Raw genomic sequence first — 22,666 nt, forward strand, 5'->3', positions numbered from 1 at the left:
GTAAATATATGTAAAATATAGTTATAGTCTTGATATAAACAGTACTTTGTATTGTTAGCACAGTAAATATATGTAAAATATAGTTATAGTCTTGATATAAACAGTGTTTTGTATTGTTAGCACAGTACATATATGTAAAATATAGTTATACTCTTGATATAAACAGTGTTTTGTATTGTTAGCACAGTACATATATGTAAAATATAGTTATACTCTTGATATAAACAGTGTTTTGTATTGTTAGCAGAGTAAATATATGTAAAATATAGTTATAGTCTTGATATAAACAGTTTTGTATTGTTAGCACAGTAAATATATGTAAAATATAGTTATACTCTTGATATAAAAAGTGTTTTGTATTGTTAGCACAGTAAATATATGTAAAATATAGTCATAGTCTTGATATAAACAGTGTTTTGTATTGTTAGCACAGTAAATATATGTAAAATATAGTTATAGTCTTGATATAAACAGTGTTTTGTATTGTTAGCACAGTAAATATATGTAAAATATAGTTATAGTCTTGATATAAAAAGTATTTTGTATTGTTAGCACAGTAAATATATGTAAAATATAGTTATAGTCTTGATATAAACAGTGTTTTGTATTGTTAGCTCAGTAAATATATGTAAAATATAGTTATAGTCTTGATATAAACAGTGTTTTGTATTGTTAGCACAGTAAATATATGTAAAATATAATTATACTCTTGATATAAACAGTGTTTTGTATTGTTAGCACAGTAAATATATGTAAAATATAGTTATAGTCTTGATATAAACAGTGTTTTGTATTGTTAGCACAGTAAATATATGTAAAATATAGTTATAGTCTTGATATAAACAGTGTTTTGTATTGTTAGCACAGTAAATATATGTAAAATATAGTTATAGTCTTGATATAAACAGTGTTTTGTATTGTTAGCACAGTAAATATATGTAAAATATAGTTATACTCTTGATATAAACAGTGTTTTGTATTGTTAGCAGTGTTTTGTATTGTTAGCACAGTAAATATATGTAAAATATAGTTATAGTTTTGATATAAACAGTGTTTTGTATTGTTAGCACAGTAAATATATGTAAAATATAGTCATAGTCTTGATATAAACAGTGTTTTGTATTGTTAGCACAGTAAATATATGTAAAATATAGTCATAGTCTTGATATAAACAGTGTTTTGTATTGTTAGCATAGTAAATATATGTAAACTTTATACTCTTGATATAAACAGTGTTTTGTATTGTTAGCACAGTAAATATATGTAAAATATAGTTATAGTCTTGATATAAACAGTGTTTTGTATTGTTAGCATAGTAAATATATGTAAACTACAGTTATACTCTTGATATAAACAGTGTTTTGTATTGTTAGCACAGTAAATATATGTAAAATATAGTCATAGTCTTGATATAAACAGTGTTTTGTATTGTTAGCTCAGTAAATATATGTAAAATATAGTTATAGTCTTGATATAAACAGTGTTTTGTATTGTTAGCACAGTAAATATATGTAAAATATAATTATACTCTTGATATAAACAGTGTTTTGTATTGTTAGCACAGTAAATATATGTAAAATATAGTTATAGTCTTGATATAAACAGTGTTTTGTATTGTTAGCACAGTAAATATATGTAAAATATAGTTATAGTCTTGATATAAACAGTGTTTTGTATTGTTAGCACAGTAAATATATGTAAAATATAGTTATAGTCTTGATATAAACAGTGTTTTGTATTGTTAGCACAGTAAATATATGTAAAATATAGTTATAGTCTTGATATAAACAGTGTTTTGTATTGTTAGCACAGTAAATATATGTAAAATATAGTTATACTCTTATAATTATATTCTTGATATAAACAGTGTTTTGTAATGTTAGCCCAGTAAATATATGTAAAATATAGTTATACTCTTGATATAAACAGTGTTTTGTATTGTTAGCACAGTAAATATATGTAAAATATAGTTATAGTCTTGATATAAACAGTGTTTTGTATTGTTAGCACAGTAAATATATGTAAAATATAGTCATAGTCTTGATATAAACAGTGTTTTGTATTGTTAGCATAGTAAATATATGTAAACTACAGTTATACTCTTGATATAAACAGTGTTTTGTATTGTTAGCACAGTAAATATATGTAAAATATAGTCATAGTCTTGATATAAACAGTGTTTTGTATTGTTAGCACAGTAAATATATGTAAAATATAGTCATAGTCTTGATATAAACAGTGTTTTGTATTGTTAGCATAGTAAATATATGTAAACTACAGTTATACTCTTGATATAAACAGTGTTTTGTATTGTTAGCACAGTAAATATATGTAAAATATAGTTATAGTCTTGATATAAACAGTGTTTTGTATTGTTAGCATAGTAAATATATGTAAACTACAGTTATACTCTTGATATAAACAGTGTTTTGTATTGTTAGCACAGTAAATATATGTAAAATATAGTTATAGTCTTGATATAAACAGTGTTTTGTATTGTTAGCATAGTAAATATATGTAAAATATAGTTATAGTCTTGATATAAACAGTGTTTTGTATTGTTAGCACAGTAAATATATGTAAAATATAGTTATAGTCTTGATATAAACAGTGTTTTGTGTTGTTAGCACAGTAAATATATGTAAAATATAGTTATAGTCTTGATATAAACAGTGTTTTGTATTGTTAGCACAGTAAATATATGTAAAATATAGTTATAGTCTTGATATAAACAGTGTTTTGTATTGTTAGCACAGTAAATATATGTAAAATATAATTATACACTTGATATAAACAGTGTTTTGTATTGTTAGTATAGTATATATATGTAAAATATAGTTATACTCTTGATATAAACAGTGTTTTGTATTGTTAGCACAGTACATATATGTAAAATATAGTTATAGTCTTGATATAAACAGTGTTTTGTATTGTTAGCACAGTAAATATATGTAAAATATAGTTATAGTCTTGATATAAACAGTGTTTTGTATTGTTAGCACAGTACATATATGTAAAATATAGTTATACTCTTGATATAAACAGTGTTTTGTATTGTTAGCACAGTACATATATGTAAAATATAGTTATAGTCTTGATATAAACAGTGTTTTGTATTGTTAGCACAGTAAATATATGTAAAATGATTTTCTGATCTCTTAAGCTCTCTGACCTTCGTGAGATGTTACTGGATTTACGACTGAAAATATTGTTCACATCAAGGATCCCCAACTGACGAAACAATGCATTACAATTTTTTAAGAACGTCAATACTGTACATTTAATTAGTTATACTCATCACGAAGTTCATCTTTAGTTCTGCTCCAAGTCAGCAGCTTGCTTGGATCGCACTTCCTTTTTGTTTATTTATTAAATTTTGCTCAAGAATACTCGAGAGGCAGCTGACATAACCGTCTCTAATTTGGAGCTAGAGACTAGTGAAAGCAACTAGTCAGCGCAACCCACGCTATTTGTGAGCAGGCAGATAGTAACTCCACTTTAGATAGATAGGTAGAATAACTGTGTTGAGTAAACTTTCCATTCCGTTTGGCACTTTAGTATATTAAAAACATAATAATTATATGAAGTTGAAGAATGTTGAGGGATAGCGAAACAAGTTCTGTTACATCACACAATTCATTCGTCTTTTAATGGTTTTACTACAATCTCAAATCTCCAAATTTCATATTGTGGTCCTTTACCTTTTGTTGTTGTTTTTAGACCAAAACGTTGTACAAAAATTTAAATCATGTTACAAAACTTGCACGAGTACCGGCAAAAACCATGGTCAAAAGTCCAGTTTCAACAAAATGTGTTTCTCAAAACTCAGTCACTTTCTGTGAGAATAATGAAATCAATGGTGACTGATGAGATCTTTCCTTGGTTTTCTGTAACTCAGAAGTAACCAATCTAAGCAATCAAGTTTGTTTATCCTGGTTTTCAATGGCAGCGAATATTCGGATAATATTAATGGTCTTTAGAGATGGCAACCTTTAGTAAGACCAATCTGTAAGGAGCTAAATTTTACCGCAATAAAAAAAATACCAATAGGAATCCTTTAACATTAATCATATATATAATGTTCTTTCTCTCATAACCAGTTTATGATTTACTAGTCTTGGTTTGTTTGTTTTTGAATTTCGCGTAAAACTACACGAGGACTATCTACAGCGGAAAGGGTGAACATTGTGATGCGACGGAGATTCGAACCCGCAACCTTCAGATTACGAGTCGAGGGTTTAACCATCTGGGGATGCCGGGCCACTAGTTATGGAACAAAACTTAGTTCTTTACAAACTTGTTCACGTATGGACTAATTGTTGGTAAAACAGCAAACACGCTTTTATTATAAGAAACAAACGAAGTTTTACAACGCAAAAATCTTAGTCTTTTATACCATGGTACCGGAATTGTTAAAAACGTCATGACGTAATATATTAACCAGGTATTTAAAACAGTAGCAGTTAGCCTGTAGATTCTATAAGGTTTTACAATAAAATTGTGTTTTCTATTCAGTATCTGAATGCCAACTAAACATTTTTTTCAGCAAAACAAAGATAAGTCTGATAAACCTATCGAAAACAGCCGAACTGTTCAATTGTGGCTACAAACACTGATATGTCCTTTCACTTCGTATCTTGTTGTACGTAACTAAAAACTCTCAATACACATTATAAATATCTATTATTATATTCCACTAAATGTATATATATCATTCAGCTTCTTTATAGAAAGGCCAAATAATAAACGGAAACTGATGAAGTCCCATTCACAAGTTATTGAATAAGCAAGAAACAGATGAACTGTTCATAAAAGAACACGACTTTACCCATGATATAAAATAATTTCATGTAACAAGTAGAGATATTCGTATTAAGTAGTTAAGATATTATCGTTGTATTACTAAGGATTCCTAGTCCTAGCCATATTTGAAGGATTGTGGGATATACTTGAAAATTACACGAATGTTGTTAATATCCGTGGCAGAAGGGAAGATTTTACTTCATAAGAATGGAGTGACGTAAAATTAATGTATCATTAGTTAGTTTAACGTGAAACTCAATTACACATATACTCACTGGGTTAAAGCTTTTACAAGATAACAGCAACTTACAGTTTCATGATGAGTACTTCTTCAGATGTGATGAGTTCCTGTTCTGTACTTTATAATTACTGGGAAGACATCGGCTTGCTTGTTAACTCATAAATATTTTGTAACCTATGCACAAAATCATAGAATTTGGTTAACTTGGCAACATGTTTGGTAAACAATGTATCCAAACCATGGAATTTGGTTAGCAACTCATATAAATATTTGGTAATATATCTTTATCTTTCCTTTGGTTTGAAATTAAGCACAAAGCTACACAATGGGCTATTTATGTAACTCTCACCACGGATATCGAAAGTCAGTTTCTAGCGTTGTAAGTCCGCTGACATATCGCTATGCCACTGTGGGATATAAATCTATATACCAAACCATGGAATTTGGTTAATGACTCATATAAGTATGTAGTGATCTATGTACCAAAACAATGTAAATTGGTTAGTAAATTATTTAAATATTTGAAAATCCTTGTACCAGCACATGGAACTTGGTTAGTATCTTATATGATATTTGGGAAACTTAGTATTAAAACACAGAACTCATTTCGAATTTAGATAAAGACTTGATAAAAAAATTAGTTGAATGAGTTATTACATCTTTAAAATGGTTCATTGTTTTTATTATAAAATTCCATCTCGTTTGCTTCGCGGTAAACTTGAGGGTTTACAAATGCTAATATTCTGAGATCGATAATAATAATAATAATTAATAATAATTAAATAATTATAATAATTAAAACCAAAAAAGATTATCGTGCAATGTGAGGTAGAACACAATACTTTGCCCACTGATTTTATGATAGGTTTGTGTTCATAGCTCACCCCTTTTTTTACTTGTAAAACAGTTATGTATACTCGAGTGCAAACTCAAACAACGTATTTGAGAAACTGTTTAAATGTCCGCGTTCAGTCTAATCGATTACAGTGTTATAAATGAAACAAAGATGCTTTACCTGTTTTATTAAATATTTATCCAAAAACTCTCGAAATATTAAAATTATTTCGCTAAATTTTGTTGTTGTTTTGAATTAAACACAAAGCTACTCAATGGGCGATCTGTGCTCTGCCCATCACGGGTATCGAAATCCGGAGTTTAGCGTTGTAAGTCCGCAGACATACCGCTGAGCCATTGGAGAGCAGCTAATTTTTACCTTAATCGTAAGATGTCTTCTTGATAAGATATAGGTATAAATATTTAGATATAGCGCCAATTACATTGCTTTAGATAAGGTTTGATTCTTTACATAAACTACGTAAGAAATATCGTCAGAATTGGAGAGCATCAAATCTTTCCCTAAATTATAAAGTGTAGTCAAAATGGTGTTACAGAGTAAATATAAACCACTATACTGATATTTTCACGAGTAACATTCTAACAGCCGGGCTAAAGATATTCATGAATTATTGATAATTAATGCATGTTTAAGTTTAAGTACAATTCGATGATAGATTAATAAAATACAATAAAACTACTGAGTTTAAGTCAAAGAAGTGCATTAACAACAAACAGTGGGATTGACCATACATTACAACACCCTCACTGCTGAGAAAACGAACTTGTTATGTGTGACGGGCATACTAATGCTTACTAATTATTCATGTTTATATCTTCCTTAGTTTGTGTATTCTTCCTTAGACACCTAGCAAGGAAATGTGTTTTTACGTAAAATATAATGCAACATAAAAAACCTAATAGCAGATACAAAAGAACATAATGCTACAGCAAGAAAAATAGTCCATCAGCTCAAAATTAGGTTGAGTTATGCTCACACAGCAATCATGTATTTTTGCGCAATTTTCTGAATGTATCAAATAATTTTCCTACAGTCATTAGTTTACTGTATTGCAATGTAATAGATGTCACTTTTAGGTTATTGTAGATGATTTGTGTTACACGTGCACATTCAACAGAGTTTACTGAAGTATGAATAATTCAGTACTCTCGGACCAGATCTGTCCATCAGCTTAAACGGTAATGGAAAAAGCCAACTTTCTACACCAATGTATTATTCAATATTTCGCGATATATCTCTACATGGAATATTTATACTCTTTGCAATGGAATTATTTTACATGTAATTAATAGATATGTCTCAAGGCATATTTCATATATTAGGACCATTTCATAAATATTACTTCATATTAAAAACATAGTTTCGTACATTATTAAATGCTTAACGATCCCTTCCACAGGTTCGTTTGTGATTAAATCTTCAGTTAATTCATTCATACCTAGAGGGTATTTGGTTTCAGAAAGATCCTTCTAAAATTAAGCCTACAGGAGCAGCGAAGGAGCGTGTGATACATCTGTGGTGATTTGAAAATTTCGGAAATATTAGTTATACATACGTTTTCAAGTCAAAGTGCTAAACGAATCAGAGTATGAGTTTTAAAATACACAGAAAATTATTTAGAAATAAAATTTAGGTTTATTCTAATAAAAAGCAAATTGCATGAAACAAGGAAGTTCTTGTTCTTTGAAACGTATCCTCTCTAGCCTAACTATACAATATTACGCGGGGAAAAACTTCCAACATCCTTCCAAAAAGACTTTTTTTTTCACATAACACAGCTTTGAATATTAATAACAATACAGACCGGTAGCTGATCACGTTTGAAGGCGGTTGTGTAACTGAGTATAGGAATGTAGAGGGCAAACGCGAAATTAAAGAAGCCCTACTTATACAACAACTCAAGGCCAAAATAAACCAAAACAAAGGAACACCTTTATACCAATATTAATAAATATAATCAAACATCTAAGCACGCCCTCTACATTCCTACGCCTAATAATAATACCGTTTGATTGGGATAAGGCTTACAAATTAAAATTTTTACATTCCACGCCATCTACAGAAGTTAGGAAAAATGTCTTAGTTATTTTGTTTCTGCAGATGATAGAACCATAAGTTTTAGTGCTGTAAGCCCATAAATTTATCGTTGATCCATTCTTTAAGCAGTTAAACAAAGATTTAATTCAATAAGTCATGAATACTAAAACTTATCTCACGTTCTTCAAAGTTGGGCGACCTGAAAAACACGTTATCTACCGATATTAACTTTGGTCAGTGGCTTAACGTCTGTTAAGTTTAATTTTTGTCATTAATGATACTTGTTGATTATACTTTAAGTTAAATGCACCAAGCATGACGAATAAATAGTATCTTCGTTGTATTTTGCCTGGCCCGGCATGGCTAAGCGTGTTAAGGCGTGCGACTCGTAATCTGAGGGTCGCGGGTTCGCATCCCCGTCGCACCAAACATGCTCGCCCTTTCAGCCGTGGAGGCGTTATAATGTGACGGTCAATCCCACTATTCGTTGGTAAAAAAGTAGCCCAAGAATTAGCGGTGGGTGGTGATGACTAGCTGCCTTCCCTCTAGTCTTACACTGCTAAATTAGGGACGGCTAGCACAGATAGCCCTCGAGTAGCTTTGTGCGAAATTCAAAACAAACAAAGTATTTGCCTGACTGTCGGCGGAATGCTTCTCGAACGCATGTACAGTTCCAGCCCGAAGGTAAATTATACAGAACATTATTACAACTCGTGGAGAGAATCATTGAAAACGAGATAGGCTAATGATACTGCGTAAACAAGTTACATTACAATGGTAAGCAGGCCCGGTAAACAATGCGAATGTTTTGAGATGAACAACATATTTATGGCCTGGCATGGCTGAGCGCGTAAGGCGTGCGACTCGTAATCCGAGGGTCGCGGGTTCGCGCCCGCATCGCGCTAAATATGCTCGCCCTCCCAGCCGTGGGAGCGTTATATTCGTTGGTACAAGAGTAGCCTAAGAGTTGGCGGTAGATGGTGATGACTAGCTGCTTTCCCTCTAGTCTTACACTGCTAAATTAGGGACGGCTAGCACAGATAGCCCTCGAGTAGCTTTGTGCGAAATTCCAAAACAAACAAACAAACAACAACATATTTTATTTCCTGGAAGTGTTACAAATATCTCAGATACGGGGCCCGGTATGGCCAAGCGTGTTAAGGCGTTCGATCCGTAATGCGAGGGTTGCGGGTTCGAATCCTGGTCGCACCAAACATGCTTGCCATTTCAGCCGTGGAGGAGTTGTAACGTGACGGTCAATCCCACTATTCGTTGGTAAAAGAGTAGCCCAAGAGTTGGCGGTGAGTGGTGATGACTAGCTGCCTTCCCTCTAGTCTTACACTACTAAATTAGGGACGGCTAGCGCAGATAGCCCTTGAATAGTTTTAGGCGAAATTCAAAACAAACAAAAAATCTCAGATACGTTCCACCAGGAGGAGTTACTATGGTAACTCCACTGTTCGTAGGGCCTCGGGATCTGCATGTAGTTTACACAACTCTTCTTCAGGGACAGAAGATATCAACTGATGGTGGTTATTCACATTTAGGTCTGATGTTGAGTTATTGTACATTGAAAATCCTTTGACGAAGCTATCGAGTTGTGTAACGACCTGGTTTCCTTCTTCATGGGTCGAACGGGTTTAACAGTTAGTGTTCTGGGTTGCAGATGGTTCAAGGTAGGAGACCATTGCATGCCGCTGAACTTGCTGAACTTAGGGAATTTTTATATTTTATAATTTCCGCTATTCGGTTAAAGGTAACAACAATGGATGTTGCTGACTGACTGCTCTCTCTCTCTTTCGGGTTAGCGACTCAAATTAGAAATTACTAGGTTTGAGTCTTAAGGATGTAATCTAAACGTTTAGTCTGTGTGTCACACGGGATATAATAGGTGGAAAATACTTCTTCAAAAATAACGAACGTCTATCATAAATAAAGTTGTTATGTATTATGTTAAAGAACAAATTTTATGTTTAATGAAAGCCTTTGATTGTTAGATAGAGTTAGTATGTTATCTGAATTCAAACTAGTTACGCCTAATTTATTTGTTAGTTTGGTATAAGAGAGTACCCAGTGACTTTTAAACTACTCTATTGTGGATATCATGTGGACGATATATTTGTTATTTTTTCTCTCACAATCACCACGCCTAGATAAACGTCCATGTTACTTGAATAATAAATAACAACGTATTAAGTCCATTGTTGAGTGATGACGTCATTCAAAATTTGCTTTTTGTGTTCTAATGAAAAACAAACAAAGCTGTTTGAAATAGTGTTTGTCATGAAACTATATTTTCAGGTTTGTGCGTAAATTCTGAAAACTTTATGCCAATAATAATTTGAACTTAATTTCGTTAAAACTGTTTTAACCGTGAAAAAACGAATTGTGAATTATTATGCGTTGTTTGCCAAAGAAACTGCAAATATTTAGAAAGTTTTGAAATCGAATGAGCTGATTTTTAGAATAAAGGATGCAATGCTATTGTGGCTCCGCTAGTCTGTAGTTATCGCACATCTGAAGTCAGCCACTATTCGATGTTCTTGTTTGTCCTTGTGCATTCACCTAGAGACAGGGGATTTACAGGTCAGTCACATCTTCCAACCTGTATGTGTGGGCATATATATATATATTTAAAACTATTTATGTAAAGAGAAATGATTAAAAGAGTTTATTTGGACAATTTTATATTTTATGTAAGTGGACTCGCGTTGTTACACCACATCCCTATTTAAAACCCAGCTACTCATTGGATGTTTTCAGAGCCATGGAAGTGTGTGGGAAGTAAGCTATACTACAAATAATGGTTAGGCTTGATATAACAGTACCACAACATCTTGATATTTATGTTCAAACATCATACTGAGAGCTGGAATGTCAACTTTATAGACAGTTCTGCTGTCTCCCACGGTCTGGCATGGCCAGGTGGTTAGGGCGCTTGGCTCGCAGTCTAAGGATCGCGGGTTAGAATCCCTGTTCCGCCAAACCTGCTCGCCCTTTCAGTTGTGGGGCGTTATAATATGACGGTCAATCCCACTATTCCTAGGTAAAAGAGCAGCCCAAGAATTGGCGGTGGATGGTGATGACTAGCTGCTTTCCCTCTGGTCTTATACTGTTGAATTAGGGACGACTAGCGCAGATAATCCTCGTGTAGCTTTGCGCGAAACTCAAACGAACAAACAAGTTCATTTGCCTTAGGACGGAAACAAGCGCTATATTTTACGAAATTACCTCATGAAACGTATGAGGAACGTATCTTTAACGCTAAAATTAATTTTGGGCAGGATGCGTTATCTTTAAATCTTATTATAAAGTTGTTATTAATTTGGCAAAATATATAAAGGATTATTCATTTTTTAACAACACTGGAGCTATCCAGTGTAAATATACAATCTTAAACATTAATTACCTGTTGACATTGTAAGAAAAAATAACTTTGTACACTTTCAAATGTTTAGTATTAATTAATACATAGCAAATCATAATGTTTTTGCAACTAAAAGATTTATCGTTTACTAGTATTTCATTTATATAAATCAGGCTTACGAGCTATATTATGGAACAGTATTAACCAAGTGTTTGAACTGTCTGACAGAACAATATAAAATGTTATTTTATATAATATGTTCTTTGACTGATGTTAAATCAATAATCTTAGAAAAAAATTGTTCCTGTTTACTACATCTAAATTAAACCATGCAGAAAGCTACAGTAGTTGAATGAATGTGACATTTGTTTAGTCTAGCCTAAAGTGTGGCGTTCTGCACGTTTGCTGAAAACTTTGTTTAGTGTTTACATGTATAAATTATTAAAATTTGGAAAATTATCCAATTGATATGCGTCCTAACAATGATTCCCCTATAACAAAACTTTTGAACAAAACACATCGTGAAAGAGATTTGACAGCAGGGTGAATATTTATTAGGGTTACGTTTTACTGATTAAAATTCGGAAGAATTATCCAGTTGATATGCGCCCTAACATTTGTTCCGCTATAACAGAATATTTGAACACAACGTGACAGAGCTTTGACAAAACGTTGAATATTCGTTAGGCTTAAGTTTTACTGGTAGTTTAATCATTCCTTAAAAAATAATAAAAATTTATGTAACTATCATATTTTGAAGAGAAACTTGATCGTCTGTGGATCTGCAAAGCAGATCTACGAGTGTTATAACCACATAATTTGACTTTGTTGCCACTACACTACCTACAAAAAATAATAATAAATAAACTACCTACTGCAACACATTTTGCAACTTGAACTCACAATTCTAGATCTAAAGTTCTAAAGCAGATATAAGTATGATTAAAGGTGAGTTAGTTCATTAAAAACATCAAAAATAAATGTTTTTAGTTGAAAATTTCAGATCAGTATAGGTGGAAAATAAATCTATATAAATATAATAAAACTGTTTGTTGTCTGTTGTATGTCCATGTAAATACTTCGCAGGGTGTGGATGGATCTTCACCCAAATTGGTATCTAGGTTCATTATGTCCATGGGGATGTACATATAAATTTTAAGTTTTATTAGTGTGTTTTTGGTGGGGTTTTTTTTATTCTTTCTGTTTTGGGTTTTTCACCACTCTTGCGCCCCCGTGGATGGACGTTCACCAAATACGGCATGAAGGTTTGTTGGACACATGGAAATTCGCAGTCATTCTGTGTTTTGCAGTTATTATGAGTATATTGCGTTTTGTCTTTTTTTTTTAATTATATATAAGAGAAGTAACTTTTCAGGTCCCAAGATAGCCTTTCACTAACCATGAATTTACATAAGTTCCATCCAAGGGACGAGTATTCCAGCTAGTAAATAATAAACTTATAGAAGACACAAAATATTTTGATATTTTGAAATCAAAGGTTACCGTGATTTCCAGACAGATTGTTTGTTTGTTTGTTTTTGAATTTCGCGCAAAGCTATACGAGGGCTATCTGTGCTAGCCGTTCCTAATTTAGCACTATAACACTAGAGGGAAGGCAGCTAGTCATCACCACCCACAGCCAATTCTTGAACTACTCTTTTACCAACGAATAGTGGGATTGACCGTAACATTATAATGTCCCCACGGCTGAAAGGGCGAACATGTTTGGTGTGACTGGGATTCGAACCCGCAATCCTCCAATTACGAGTCAAGCACCCTAATCATGTTGCCATGCCGGGCCATATATATGCATATAGAAAGGTTTTAAGGTTCTTCACACGTTTTCCCGTTTGAAATAAGAGTACTGATAATTTATTGTTGTTCAGTGTTGGTTCGTTCACAGTACAAGAACTCTGCAGCGTCTGTGTTGATTTGTCTTCAAAAGGCCTGGCATGGCCGAGCGCGTAATCCGAGGGTCGCGGGTTCGCGCCCGCGTCGTGCTAAACATGCTCGCCCTCCCAGCCGTGGGGGTGTATAATGTGACGGTCAATCCCACTTTTCGTTGGTAAAAGAGTAGCCCAAGAGTTGGCGGTGGGTGGTGATGACTAGCTGCCTTCCCTCTAGTCTTACACTGCTAAATTAGGGACGGCTAGCACAGATAGCCCTCGAGTAGCTTTGTGCGAAATTCCAAAACAAACAAACAAACAAACAAAATTTGTCTTCAATAATCACGTATGATAACCACCACTTTTTGTTCATCTTTAAAAATCAAAGTAGAAACTTGTATCACTTGATAATGCTAGTCTTTGTAGTTCGATTTTAAGAAAGGGCTAATAATTGTGTTTTTTTTTCCTGAGGCCAAAGTTTTATAATATTTATTGTGCCGTTAGAGTGGTGTTCTCTCCAACGTTAGGAGAGAACACGATCATTTTCTATATTGTTCGAGTGGTGAAAATTGTACAAGCTCCTATTTAACTATTGTGTCTACATCATGAATCACCTTTAAATCTGTAAGACGAAAAACTACCTCAAATCAGATTTGCCTAAGCCTTCACTTAATTGTCAAATAACCGGTTTATTTTCGTGTCTTTCACTGCCATGGGAGTTCCATATATTGCATCATACAGAGTAGTTTTATGTTTTTTATTGCGCCATGCTAAGTAGTTTTATATCTTTACTTGTTGCAATACCCCCCAGTTTAATTAATTTATGTTTTATGTAAAACGCATAAAAAAATTAAGTGGTTTCACAACGTAAGATTTATTACAATATTATTGGTTTGCTTTATTTGAATGTTTTTATGTAACTCACGTGCTGTTAAGGATCTAATAACCAAATAACGTGGTGGACCAATAAGCTACTGTAGCTTAAACAGCTTAGAAAGAAAAAAAAATTTAAAAATTGAGTGTATTGAAATCAATCAGTAAATCTATAATTGGATGATTTTTTTTATTTATATTGTTTGACAATGTTACCTACTGCAACTTCAAAATATTCTGTAGCGAGTGTAATTAACACTCCTACGAAAATTGGGGCCTAATAGGCCCCAGAGCAACTTGAAAGGTTATTAATATTAGGCTAATAATTTTGTATTTAAATGAAATTGCCATTTAAATCCATTAATGAATGGATTAACGAGATTCCCACTGTCCCTATCTGCTATCTAGCGAAACCACAGCCAGGGGAACGGGCTTGGAGAAATCAGGACTAGAAACGTCTTTTCGTAGGAGTGTTAACTATATGTATATATATCTTTACATATAATAACGTCTAAGACACATTTTCACATTTATGCATTTAAAATCGAAATTAGCGCTCAATAATCGTCCTTTGTTTTAACTTCAAGTTCTGAATATTCATTTGTCTCTGTAAATAAATATACTATTCTTGCACAGAGATTTCGGCTACTGGTGAAATATATTGGCAGTTCCTCTCAATTGTCTTTGTTTTTTTCCTGCAGGTTTATGATTCATGATTATTTGAGGAACACGAGGACCATGTGAACCATTGTGTGTGATATGTAGATCATCTGAAGTACTCTGAGAGCAGAAACGAATAATGATTCTTATTGCTTTCGTATGTAGTGGTATGTTAACTCATCCGAAAAACAAGGAACTTCTACCTACATGAAACATCTTTATTTTTATAGCGAATCATAAAAGAAATGGATATTTTCTGTTTGTTTAAGCATGAAGAACAAAGAATATTACTAATATGATCAAACAACAAGCGTTTGTCGAAATGCTTACAACGAGAAGATCAGTTGTATGGATAGTAACCATTCTTGTAGTACATGAAATAGGTAATGTTTGTAGTTATGATAATTCAAACGACTCTCAGCCACTAATTAACTATTCAATATACCAAGATGGTCGTCATTATGGTGATGTAGAAACTTACAGAGAAACAAGTGGAGACAGTAGTAACGATGTTACTACAAATAATCAGATTATTTCTACTGAATCGCCGCTTTCATTATTATCATCTTTATTGCAAAAATGGAGTGGTTCTGGACATCCTGATTCAGCACTGACCATGGATAAGTATACGATTAAGCCTAATGCTTCTACAGTTGTCCATCCGCCTGAAGTCAAATTAAACAATTCGAAATTCAACTCAAAATTGCCTAGAAAGATCCAGTATGCTTTAACACTTTCGTCAAATGAGCAATCACTCAGTGAAGAAACTGATGAAATAGTTACAAACAATAACGCAAGTGTAGTTCTTACAACCGAAGTACCTGTGTTTAACAATGATCACGTGGAAATATATCATACAAACACTTTCATATTATCGGACATCGCCAAGGGCAAAGAAACTGATATTAAGAACAGTATAAACTATTCCGCTGTTCATTCTAGACATAATTATTCACACCATAACGAACCTCATATCATAAAAGTTGATGAAAGTTCTTCTTCTTCCTCGATACATAAAAATTCCGTTCCATTTCGTTCTGAAACTTCCAGTAGAACAATAAGGAATGAAACGTTTTCAATTGCAGACAAGGTTTTTTCCACTGATAAAACAAAACAGAGTTTCAGCATTAAAATGCTACCACTTAGCGGGTTCTTAGCATCAAATGTTAGTGATTATGTAAGAAATATTACTGTTAATCCTGACATTTCGTTACTCTCACCAAGAAACAACTATACGAGTTATATGGGATCAGGTACTCTTGGGGTTACGTCCGAATCTGTACCCAAGGAAATGTACGTAAGTAATACTGGAAGAAATTTTAATAATACTTTCAGTAAACCTAAACAACAGCATAACTCCACCACTGGTCATCTGGGAGAACAGTTTTCTATTATTAGTGATGTGTTAGTGCTGCAACATAACTCTACGAATCACTTACGAGTAGATAGCTCCAACCTCACCATGAATCCTGGAAAGCTAAATCACTCGGTCAATCAACTAGGATACGATAACTTTAATGAAACTGTTTTATATAATGATACACAAACATCTGTACTGAGCTATAAATCTTCCGGTCACTTACAACCGACTGTTTCTAATATTTCAGGGAAACTTATCTATCTGTATAACTTCAAAAGTCATCCCAAAACTGGTGTTTTAAATTATACGCAGACGCCTATTCTAAATTATCGCTCTACTGATAATACTACTGAAAAAACCGAGTCCCGATATAATTTTAAAAGTCACTTTATAAAGAATGTATTCAGTGATCTCGAAAAAATCTTATTACAGTATAATCAAAGTTTTTTAAAGCTCTTATTACCGTCCAATGTATACTTGAAACGGCAGAAGATTTCAACTCCTCACCTACCTGAAATAAATGATACCTATACTTATGACTCCAAGTCCATTTTTCTTTTTGTTCCTCATAAGAATGGAACGAAACTAAATTCTACGGCGAACAATCAGCTAAGCCTACCTTTATCTCCTTATCGTAAAGAAAGTCAGACACACATAAAGAAATCGTTTTCTGGAATAAATGCAAGTGCACATCCTACAGATAAACCATTTAGCGACTCCATAAAAAACCTCTTTGATTCAGAAGTGAAGTTGACTGACGGGTCTATTCGAAAGAAACATCTGCCTACACTCTCTGTTAATCATACAGAGTTTTCTACGGAAAGTTTGCTAAAAGATAGATTAAGGACAGATGATGGATTTTCAAATATTTCTTCAAGTGAAGTGAAAATTCAACTCGATAACAATGACTCGATAAAATTAAACTTGCCACGCGAAAACTTCACAGATAAATTCATATTTCGGACGTCAAATTTATCATCAGAAACACAAAGAAATGTCGCTAAAGAAATCCTGCAGTTCGGGTCAGGAAAAAGCTCTGAAGAAGACACAGCATCCATTTTACAGAAAGAACAAGATGAATCTAGAAACATTTGGACGACGCAAGTGCTTGACCAACAATTTAGTGGTCCTAAGAGGATTGAAGAATCAAGCTCAAATCTCAAACTTGAGGTGCAACAAATGATCTTTACTTCGACTGAAATCATCAATACTAACCACACGACAGAGGATGAAGAACACGTTCTTTGGAACATAATAGAATGGAGAAAATTTCAAGAGTCATGGGGGATTGCATGGGAACTTCACGTTTATGTTATGGGCTCTTTATTTGGAGTTTTATCACTTTACGTGCTTCAAAATATGCTGAGACTAAGAAGATTTGAGAAACTTTTTAGTGGCGGTTATTTCATCAGTATTACTTTAATTGTTTTTGTGGTGGGGACTGTCAGAGCTCTGTACCTACTGTTCAATCCCTATAATACACGTGGTTTTTATCATCCAATACTGAATGAGATTATTCTGAACAGCGGCTTTCTCTTTATTACGTCAGCTTTTGCTGTTTTATTTTTAGCGTTGCTTCAAACCACAGAAGTCAAAGTGTTTCCACATTTTGTCCAAAATGTAGGTTTTGTATCAGGTATCTTAATATTTCAGTTTATATTTTCCATTGTGACAGATATCTTAAATGGATTGGCTTTAACAAACAGAATCTTGCTTTTGGCTCGACGAGTCACAGAATTTTTTTTGGCCACGATGATGGCCACAGGATATTTTTGTGTCTTCGAAAAGCTTCAAGAATCAGCAGTAACAAAACAAATCGAAATGATTCGTGTAGCTCTTACTAGACTCAGTATACAGGGTGATCAGTTGCCCAGAAAACTTCCAAAACCTAACCTCTGTCTTGCTGTTCGATTAACAACTATGATTGCAATACTTATTTTTCTGTCAGTAGCCTTACATGTTTTTGGAATAATATACGTTAATAAGATATTTCATACAGAAAGTCCTAAGCCTTGGGCTTGGTGGGGCTACCAGCTTGGTAATCGAATAATGGAACTTTTGATTTGTTTTTCTATTTCGTATGTGACAACGCTTCCAATGAGATATTTGGAGTCGAAGAAATCAAAATGTTGTAACGTTTTCTTTCAAAATATGTTTAATACTGTTGAATATTTTTGTTCTGAAAATGGAGAAGCAGAAGGTGAGATATTTCCCATCTGTTTCGCTAATTATCAAAGTCATCCTAACCCCAGCTTCCATACAGCGCCACTTGAAAGGCCAAGACGTTTGAGTCATACTAGCTCTCTTCCAACAATCCCAACTTTCCACGGGGAAATTGGAAACGGTCCAAACTGGAAGAAAATGTCAATTGCTGAAAGCCACGAAGAAGAACAAACAGATCCAAGAAGAACAACCTTTTTGCCCTCTGATATATCAAAACCTCCTACTAATCTGATGTTTACAACAGACAATAGACCACTGACCTCCCAGAGCAAGTTTGCCGACAGACAATCTGCCTCTATGTTGTACATAGATCAGGGCTGTGTCCGTTTTCGTACTTCTGCTGACTATGAAAAACCGTTACATCTTAGCGAAGACGAGCCGACAGAAGAAGAAAGTTACCACGATGAAAACGAATCCACCAGGGTTTATGGTGGCTCTAGCATGCATACACTGTGTGAAGATGATTTCGAACAAAGCTCCCCATCTCCATATTTTCAGATTGACGTTCACCATTCACGGTTTAAAAAAATGAGTCGATGGAGCTTAGATACAGCAGACAACAGCGTAGAGCTATCTCCGGAACAGTTCAGTAACGTTAACGAACTTTCAACTAGTATGGTAGAATTCACCCCACGAAAACAAGGCAGCACGTGCAGTTCTGAGAGTGCTGCTAATAGTTTTAACGTCGCTTTCTTCTTTAACCGTCCTGCCAGAGACCCATCCAATATTTCTCAAATTTTGTTCGGAGAAGTGGATGAGGAAAAGGCTTATAGCGTCGATATTCCTGGTTTGATGGCACGTAGCGTATCTCCAATAACAGCACGTGCACGAAGGAACCACGAATTCCAGTTAAATTTGAACTTGCCTTATTCCAAAAATGAGGGACAAGTAAATGTAGCTTGTGGTACTGAAGATATAACTCCAGACTCGGCCGTATATCTCGATCTTCAGCTTTCCCAAGAAAACTCTTGTTTAAAAAGTACAAATGCTCTTTTGGAAACTTCCAAGAGAAAATCTTCATTCAGCCAGTCTATGACCGATCTAAATAAATTGAGAACACTTGTCATGTCGCCAGATGAATGTACAAAGACAAAGCAACATTCTTGGGGGTTCTTTGACTGGTTGAGAAACTCCACGTTTTCTTTGAACGCCAATATGAATTCCTACGAACCTTTAAGGTCGGAGGATATCTCCCTAAAGGGATTTTGTTCGTTACATAGATCCCAAACAGAAGTAAAACTGGGAAGAGCAAGCAGTGTCAATGATCGGGCCCAAAATGAAAACTGTACGTCTTTTGCCTCACTTAGAAATGTGAAAAATGAAACTTCAACAAAGAGAGAACAACTGTATCAAGGTGATAGTGGAGTTCTAAAGGACTCACCAAATAATTTGATTAAAGTTGACCAGGCATGTCAAACAGACCCTATGATCATTCAAGAAAAGTGCTTTACGACACGAAATGAAACCAAAAAAGATCAGTGTGGACATTCTCTGTTTAATAACAAAGAGTTAACAGTGTAATAAATAAAGAACCAATCAGTATTATCCATGAGAAATATTGTGAAAGTGTTCAATAGTTTATTACCAAATATGTATATAAATACACAAAAAAATGTTCTGTAATGTTGTAACATCATTATTCTCGTGCCAGGTAAAGGTAAGTAATGCTGGAGAATAAATATTGTGTTGTTGGTAAGTTAACTAAACAAATCTTTCAAAGTTTCCTTTTTTCAAAATATGGTTATTTGTATATAAATAACGGCTTCTATCGATAGTGAGCGTTATTCTGTGTGAATAACTTGATTGAACGACAATATGTACGAATAACTAGCATGTGCACAAACCATCTTGAACAAAATAGAAACCCTCCGCTAGTACAGCGGTAAGTCTACGAATTTACAACGCTAAAATCAGGGGTTCGATTCTCCTAGATGGGCTCAGCAGATAGCCCGATGTGGCTTTGCTATAAGAAAAAACACACGCTCACAAAATAGAAATGATGTTAGAAATTTAACACAATACGACGAATCAGTAAGACGAAAGTCCTATTTATATGGTAATATTTTTCTTATTGTAAAACTGCTGAAACTTTCGACCATAAGCTTGTGCAAAATGTTTAATATTTGTATTGTGGTTCACATATCACTCCACCTGTTGAATTAATGGCATAGGTTTGAGACATACGTTCTACACTTAAGACTATAACATTTCGTGATCGAACTCGTGTGGTTTACGTATGTGTGTATGTAAGTACCGTGCCCTGTCTTAACTATATGTACTGTATAGAAGCTAACGGCAACATTTTGAACTTTGGGTACACAAACTTACATTATTAGCTATAGCTACAATCAAATTTATCTTACGAATCTTTTTGTTGACTATCTTCTGTGGACTATCAAAATAAAAACTTATGATTGTGTAATTTACACTAAACGTAATGTGCTGACGTGTAACTAGTGGTAAAGCTAATAATTTTCTGTAGACTATAACAATAAACTAAGAATATATTTCATGACCCTGACCTGTAACAATTTGTAAATCTATTAACATTCTGTGTACTATCACAGTAGACTAACAATATATTTCATGACCCTGTCTTATAACTACTGATAAATCTAGTAACCTTCTGTATACTATCACAGTAGACTGTCACGGTATAACTCATTAGCCTGTACTTTAAGTACCGATAAACTGTTACTGTTAATTGTAGTAGTATATCCCAAGAACTTCTCTTGTCATTATAGATGGATAGATGTCAAAACAATATAAACAGCTTCAATGTTATAGTGAAGTCAGACTTCAGACTGAAGAGTAACCACATCATAACGTTTAATAGAGGCTTGTCTTCTCCCAAAGTATTATATTTAAATTAAGACTCACATTCGGTAGATAAGTGCTATTTTATGGATTACACAACACACATTTTGTTACACTTTTGTGATAACTAACAAATATAAATACAGTTTTATTTTAAATGCAATTTTTTTAACTAGACCCTTAAAGGTGCGGAATCTAAGCTTTTGTTTATAGTTGGCACAGTTCAGAAACTGACACTCAAACAACGCCTCCAGTTCAGTTTGGAGAAAGATAGTGTACATACAGCCGGAACTATTCAGAAGTTCAATTTTATAAATTGTCTCCAGTTCATTTTGAAGAAAGTCGATGTGCTTAAAGCCGATAATGTTAAACAGTTAACATTTCGAACATTATCTCCGGTTCTATTTGGAAAAAGGTTTATATGATTAGAGCCGGTACTTTTCAGAAGTTCAGGTTTAAACAAATCACAAGATTGGTTTGAAAAAAATTAATTTATTCAAAGCCACCACTGTTCCGAATCTCATATTTAAACACTGTCCCCAGTTTACCCTAGGCAAACACGAGTTAATTTAGAAATGCATTAACAAATTGAAATATTAGGTTAATTTGAAATCTAATTTGTACATAAAAATGTCTTTATTTTGAGGTTTTAAATAATGAATAAAGTAAAAAATTTGTATTCTACTTTCAGAGGTGAAGATGAACAAAAATTCATTAAAAGACCATAAGTTATTGCCTTGTTTTTAGATACAGATGAAATGTAGAAATGACAGCTCAACCTCAAAATGTCAACCGAGCGTGTGTGGTTGTTTTTTTATTTTCAAAAGGTTAAAACTTAAAAAAACAGAAGCATTTTGTTACATATTGTATAAAAATATTTTTAAATGATCTATTTTACTCACTGTTTGTTCATTGTAAAAATTCCAACATAACTTTGTTGTGCGTATAGTTGTTGCTTCTTTGGAACTTTGTGTCTCCTTTAAGTAAGGTATTTCTATTAAAATGAAGAAAAGGAGAAACTATGTCGTGTTTTAACTTCTTTGCATAGTAATTACCAATCTGTAAATATAACTGTCATTATTTTTCAATGTGTCTGTATTGTATTATTGAGAATGTCCAGTGTAATATTTATAATAAATACCAAGTACATTTTGCGGTTTGCATTTTGTCTCGTTTATACGAAATAATACATCCTTACTTATTAGTAGTATCTTCAGCCTCCAGGTAACTTCAGGGCTTTAGCACTAAAAATAGAGTTTTGATCCCCGTGATGACCACGGCAAAGTTAACCCGTTTGTGTTTCTTTGCACTTAACGTCAAACCAATAAAATCAATTCTTCCATTTTACTATCTATGGCTGAACAACACGTTACAGTCAAAACTAAAAGATAGAAACTTAACATTGCAGAAATATGAGAGAAAAGATCAGTGAACAAAATATCTTTGGTAATTTTTTTTAGTTTTTTGAATTTCGCACAAAGCTACTCGAGGGCTATCTCTGCTAGCTGTCCCTAATTTAGCAGTGTAAGACTAAAGGGAAGGC

The 22,666-nt window shown here is 33.5% G+C and overlaps 1 protein-coding gene across 1 annotated transcript in view; it reads left to right on the forward strand.

Moving 5' to 3' along the window:
- The window catches only part of LOC143244054 (uncharacterized), a 43,686-nt gene extending 21,398 nt beyond the window's left edge, over nt 1–22,288 (forward strand). Inside the window, exon 3 of the mRNA XM_076488064.1 lies at nt 14,765–22,288. Coding sequence (XP_076344179.1) covers nt 15,019–19,827 — 4,809 coding nt within the window. The 5' untranslated portion in view covers nt 14,765–15,018 and the 3' untranslated portion in view covers nt 19,828–22,288. The remainder of the gene's footprint in view (nt 1–14,764) is intronic.
- The last annotated feature ends 378 nt before the right edge of the window (nt 22,289–22,666 follow it).

Source organism: Tachypleus tridentatus, chromosome 1 (genome assembly GCF_004210375.1).
Source record: "Tachypleus tridentatus isolate NWPU-2018 chromosome 1, ASM421037v1, whole genome shotgun sequence".
NCBI lineage: Eukaryota > Metazoa > Arthropoda > Merostomata > Xiphosura > Limulidae > Tachypleus > Tachypleus tridentatus.